The sequence below is a fragment of the Gadus chalcogrammus genome, chromosome 12, assembly GCF_026213295.1.
Source record: "Gadus chalcogrammus isolate NIFS_2021 chromosome 12, NIFS_Gcha_1.0, whole genome shotgun sequence".
Taxonomy (NCBI): Eukaryota; Metazoa; Chordata; class Actinopteri; order Gadiformes; family Gadidae; genus Gadus; species Gadus chalcogrammus.
In genome coordinates this window covers 15,734,552-15,740,714 of record NC_079423.1, presented here as the reverse complement: position 1 = coordinate 15,740,714, position 6,163 = coordinate 15,734,552, and the positions used below count along the sequence as shown (strand labels likewise).

At 44.7% G+C, this 6,163-nt stretch overlaps 1 protein-coding gene across 1 annotated transcript; it reads left to right on the top strand.

Moving 5' to 3' along the window:
* The first annotated feature begins 524 nt into the window (after nucleotides 1–524).
* b3gnt7 (UDP-GlcNAc:betaGal beta-1,3-N-acetylglucosaminyltransferase 7) lies at nucleotides 525–4,988 on the top strand. Its single transcript, XM_056603700.1, has 2 exons — nucleotides 525–861; nucleotides 2,237–4,988. Exons 1-2 carry the CDS (start codon nucleotides 776–778, stop codon nucleotides 3,495–3,497), a joined length of 1,347 nt encoding a protein of 448 aa, XP_056459675.1. The 5' UTR covers nucleotides 525–775; the 3' UTR covers nucleotides 3,498–4,988.
* The last annotated feature ends 1,175 nt before the right edge of the window (nucleotides 4,989–6,163 follow it).

Below are 6,163 nucleotides of genomic sequence, written 5' to 3'. Positions count from 1 at the left end.
AGGATGGACCACAGGATCTAGGAAACGCAGAGTGAGGGAGAATGGAGAAGGAAGAGGGGGATTCGGGATCACAGCTGTTTGTGAGAAGGAGAAAAAAAAAATTATGTTTTGAAGCATAGAGGAACATTTAGTTTGTTGTTTGGTTTGCCCCTGCCTTGAAGAGGCAGCGAACAGCTGTTTTTTCCCCGACCAGGGGTTAAGTGCGGTTGTTGACGGTCTGTAGGCCTACTGATGGGTAGATTAATTAGCATATAAAGCTGACTTCCTTATCATACTTCAAACTGACAATTGAGAAGTGGTGGCTTTTTAGTCCTTCAGATCTGACTTAGAAGTCATTTATTATCATAATTTGCCTCTTTTTATGCCTCTTTTTTTTTTACAACTAATTGGCAAATGAAATTAATAAATATTAAATAACTGTAAATAAACCTATGACTGAGTGCGCAATTTGAGACCGTCAACCTAAAAAAAGGAGTTAAACTCAATTTAGACAACGTAAATTGCCCTTAGGATAGAGCGCCGCCGCCAGCTAACGATCTCCGTGCAGATAACGGACTGCTCATTTGCATACGACGCAAGGGGAACGTAAAGGGAGGAAGGCTGGCTGCCACCTCAAAAGAGCCTGCGCTCCCCAGCCGTCCCACGGAGGGACGGACGTATACAGAGCAAGAGGTCGCTCCTCTCCGGATCTGCCAAGCTTCAGAGTCACAGCCACTGTTATCTTCACCGTTTTTATGTTTATTTCCAAAGGAGTGAACTTAAGCATCCTTCATTTATGTGCTTAGCAACGGGATCATTCGTTTTTATCCAACGGCTTGCAGACATTGTGGTTATTAAGTGGTTCAGAAAACGACAGAAGATGTAAGTACGTTTATTTTTTGATAACGTGTTTTTCAGCTCTTACAATTACTTTTTGTTATTGTTTTTATTTATTGAGTTTATTATAGTTAGACTAACGTTACTGGGGAAAGAGTGTTTGACTTTCACTGTGAATTAACTTGTATGGGAATATCCTTGAACCATAACGCATTCAATATTCAAGCTCTGCTCTTCGGTGTAACTTTCAATGCAAAATAAAAACATATACATTATAATTAAACCTTGTTTTCGATTCCTATATTTGACGTACAGTCTGAAATTATACTGATAAACGAGAGGTATAGATTTTTTAAGCTTTTTCATTAACCCCACTATCAAAGAATGAGGAATGATCTACATCAAATACACAGTTTATTCCACAAAGTTGAAATTGTACTAACAAATCTGTGGACAACAAACACATTACCTCGTGTTTCTTACTGTGTCTAATCAACATTATGTTCTAAACATCTTGTTTAAGAATGGTTGTCGAGATGCATTTTTGATTTAGACTACTTTTCATTGCACAATGTATAAATCAGGCTGACATTTAAGTTATCTGCTTTTCTTTCTTTCATTCTTTCTTTTCTTACTTTCTGTCTTCATTTCTCTTTTTCTTTCAGTCTCACACATTCTTTCATTATTTCTCTCTTTCAGTCTTACTCTTTCTTTATTTCCCTCTTTTTTTCTTTCTTGCTTTCCTCCTTCTGTCTTCTTCTTCTCGTAAATTGTGATATTTACTCAAAGTTTATAGATTAAACCACACGTCTTCCCCTTAAGGCAATGCAAATATGGAGTTCCAAGGCATATTGTGTGAGGGGGGCCCCATAGGCAAGTCATTGCAAGCAGCAGACAATGAGCTCAAAGATTCACTATGAGAACCAAAACAGAGAAACCAACAATTACCTACAGCACAATAAATGAAGAACAAGACATGGTCCTTTGCCTTGTTGTGAAAAGAGCTCATTCCTTAATTAGTTTGGAACTCAATGTTTGTTTTTTTACTAGCAGAGATAAGCTCACCTTTTCTCAGTGCCATGATTCACTCTTCTTTGACATTCGGGGTGCTTGGCCTTTTCAAACTAGCCATGCCCTGAAGCACAGTATGCTAATTTCCCTTCTTCCCATACAAACCTAATCAATAACAATGTTTTGGGGGGCGAAAATTCGATGTAATTCTAACCTGGAAAAAAACATTGTATTTTGGATGACTTTTTTTTTCCACTTCTACATTAGAAAAGTGGACATTATGAAGAGAGTTAGACTAGTTACTGGGGAGTGTTTGACTTCCACTGTGAATTAGCGTGGATGGAAACCGCCTCCATCCACAACGCGATCAATATTCAAGCTCTGCTCTTCTCTGAAACGTTCATTGCAGGAGGATCAAGCGCGACCGCTGGAGGATGTACAAGGGTGTGAGCGTCATGTTCTTCCTGGCCGTGGTGGCGCTGACTGTGGTCCAGAGGGGCACCATCAGTGGCGGGGAGCCCTTCCAGCTGGAGAGGAGGCAGGCCCGGCCGGACGTCGGCGCCGCCGCCGCCGCCGGCGTGGGCCCACCCCGGGGCTCCTCCCAGGGCATGAACAGCTTCTGGAAGGCCCACCGGCAAGAGCCGTCGCCCGAGGCCCCGCCCACCCCCGCCACCCCCGAGGAGCCTCTCCTCCCCCAGGGTCAGAGCCCCGCCACCTGGGACGTCACCGCCTCCAACTGCACCCCCAACCACAACATCTCCGGCCGGGACTGGTTCAAGGGCCTGCAGGGGAACTTCCAGGAGTTCCTCACGTACCGCCACTGCCGCTACTTCCCGATGCTCATCAACCACCCGGAGAAGTGCAGCGGGCGCACCCACCTGCTGATGGTGGTGAAGTCGGTGGTCACGCAGCACGACCGCCGCGAGGTCATCCGCAGGACGTGGGGCAAGGAGCGGGCGGTGCGGGGCAAGCGGGTGAAGACCCTGTTCCTCCTGGGGAAGCCCTCCAACGAGGAGGAGCGCGCCAACCACCAGAAGCTGCTTGAGTTCGAGGACTACATCTACGGGGACATCCTCCAGTGGGACTTCCTGGACAGCTTCTTCAACCTGACGCTGAAGGAGACCCACTTCCTCAAGTGGTTCGACACGTACTGCGGCCAGGTGCGCTACATCTTCAAGGGGGACGACGACGTGTTTGTGAGCGTGGACAACATCCTGGAGTACCTGGAGGGCAGCGGGCACGCCAAGGGGCTGCTGGTGGGCGACGTGCTGTTCAAGGCCAAGCCCATCCGGAGGAAGAGCAACAAGTACTACATCCCCGAGGCGCTGTACAACAAGACCTTCTACCCGCCGTACGCCGGTGGCGGGGGCTTCGTGATGGACGGCCCCCTGGTGAGAAGGCTCCACTGGGCCTCGGAGACCCTGGAGCTGTTCCCCATCGACGACGTCTTCCTGGGCATGTGCCTGGAGGTGCTGCAGGTGACGCCCGTCAAGCACGACGCCTTCAAGACGTTCGGCCTGGTGAAAAACAAGACCAGCAAGCTGAACAAAGAGCCCTGTTTCTTTAAGGGCATGATCGTGGTGCACAAGCTGCTGCCAGCAGAGCTGCTGCGCATGTGGAATTTGGTCAACAGTGACCTGGTCTGCTCGCGGAAAGTGGGGATCTTATAGCCAGCGGGAAGGGCTCCGAGAGACGGAGCGAGACGAGACTTGAACCGGGACCCGGGAGGAGGAGGTGATGAGGGATGGAGAGAGGATGCAAATGTTACTCTTCAGTTTCCTGGAAAGAAAGAAAATTTTTTGAGAACATGAAAGTGCATCTTAGTTGTTGTGATCTAGTGGCATCCACTGCATTCAGAGTAAATAATAATAATGTTGATAATAACAATATTGAGTTTTGTAAATATATATATATATCTTTTTTTTTTGCATTTCTTTTTGCGTTTTTTTGAAGGACTCTGAAAACGTTTTCCTGAGGCAAAACGTTGTACCAGGACCACTCTCTGTGGATTATTGACACAAAACCCTCCTTCTAAGCTGCTCCACAAGATGTTGGGACTTTTGCAGCGCCTTGCACATAGCCTTGAATTCAGACTCGACTCTCACCGGTGAAGGGAAATGGCCTCGGTTGAAAAGGAAGAAAATCACTATCGTCTCCCTACCTACCTCGTGTTTCTACCAGTCTTGGGTTTTGGAAGTGGAGACCTGGTAAACATTAACACACTATACAATTCGGTCAGATACACACTCTTCCCATTCACACTATGTAATCAAGGTTATAGTGATTTTATTTCTGTTGGTCATCATTGCACTTCTTTTAACCTTAAGAAATACGACTTGATATTGACATTGAGGGACAGACGTTGGATTTATGTTCAAATGTGTTTGCTGTCCACAGATTTGTATTTTTTTGCTGATATACTTGACATGAAACTAGGAATAGGGTTGACAATGAAACTGTGAATTAAAAACTACTGCTGGTACTTTTTGGATGACTTGCTAATTTAAACAACCCCTAGTAATGGAACAGGGTGGTTGCGGGGGGGGGGTAATATTTAATTTAATGTGGGCAACGGAACTGATGCAGTCTTCAGTGATTAGAGTCAAGCGTTTAGGGGGGGGATGAGTAGACTGAACAATGTAAATACGGTAAAAGGAGAATCAAACTGTACAAAGAATCCTGTTTGTAAATAAACCTTCAAAAATCACACAGCCATTGTTATTTCCTTCCCAACAGTCACCACCTAGTTTGGTTTTGCTTTATGCTCCAGTCTCCTGATTGGCTGCAGGTATCGATGTACCGTCCACACGAGGTCACCAAACAAAGGCGGCCATGACACTGGATCCAAATGTCGATACCAATGTTGAGCATATCGGTTACCCAGTACTGTATAGATAGTGAAGTTGTTGGAAGATATTAATTGTTGCGCACAATATATGATGTAACAACGGTACATCCCTGTGCGACAGAGTATGAGTTCCCATTGTAATGCCTATTCCGGCTGTGAACAATATATTGCCAGCTGTCTAGTCTATACAATTATTTTAGATATGAAATAATATGATATAATAATTATAATAATAATTTGATCAAAAAGATGAAACTTAACTACATCAAACATTCCACTACTTTCTCTGACAAATTGCAATCATTTCAAAAAATTGTTGCCCTTCAAAGTTGTGGAAGGTTTATGAACAGCCATTTGCAAAGCAGTATTATTTATCTATGGACTCAGTGTAAGTGAACACACACACACACACACACACACACACACACACACACACACACACACACACACACACACACACACAAATACAGCGCCCTTATTGTGGAGGAATTGTTCTCTAAGCATTCGTTTCTTTCCTATGAAGACGAGAGGCTACAGAGTAACCGGCCCCTTACTAGTGTAGAGTTTCTCCTGGGATCAGATTAGGAGAGCATCTGTGGGAAAATAAGTACAAAACATAGGCAATATTGACATGCATAAACACATATCTTTATCCATAGCTATAGATATAGATGAAAGACTATATCATGTTTTACTTATTTGTATTATTGTATGTAAAGATCAACATGAAAGACAACGTATTCACAGTCAAAGGTCATTATCAATAATGTTATCGAAAGAATTGCATTCTAAAGTTTTTTAGAATGCAATGTGTGTTTTGTTCCACTTAAATTTGAATGCACAAAAGCAGTTAACATTAGCTGTAAGTTGGCCTCTCTCATATCAAATTCCCACTGTCACCTTCTTTCAGAAATGACCCCTTCTATCACACTCTATACAGGCCGGGTACGACATCCTGAACGACATTCTGCTTAACCGAAAAACGGGATACATAGCAAACCTTGGCTTTGTTTCGACTTTCCCTAAAGCTTCCACACAAACCCTTGACCGCCTATAGCCAAGGAACAAGACACCTTAAACCCAACCGAAACAAACGATATACTTTTTTTTCCCCACGAGTGTCGACGATGCAAGCAGAACAAAACACACAACCTCCACTGCGACACACAGGTGAACCTGTCATTATTGGTCCAGGTGTGTGAAAATGTAACATCTCCCGCATCCACATCCACTCATCGTTCGGCTAGCTCCTACAGCTAAACATCTGCTGACCGTTTGGCCATCTGCTGACTGTTTGGCTAGCTCCTCCAGCTAAACATCTGCTGACCGTTTGGCTAGCTTCTAAAGCTATTCATCTGTTGAACGTTTGGCTAGCTTCTAAAGCTCAAACTGGATGGATGACCCGATGGTCACCTCTGTGTGCACGCACAGACCGGCAGCCACTGGTCTGTCGACAACAGTTCGGTGAAGCCCTTTGGGGTCAGAGGT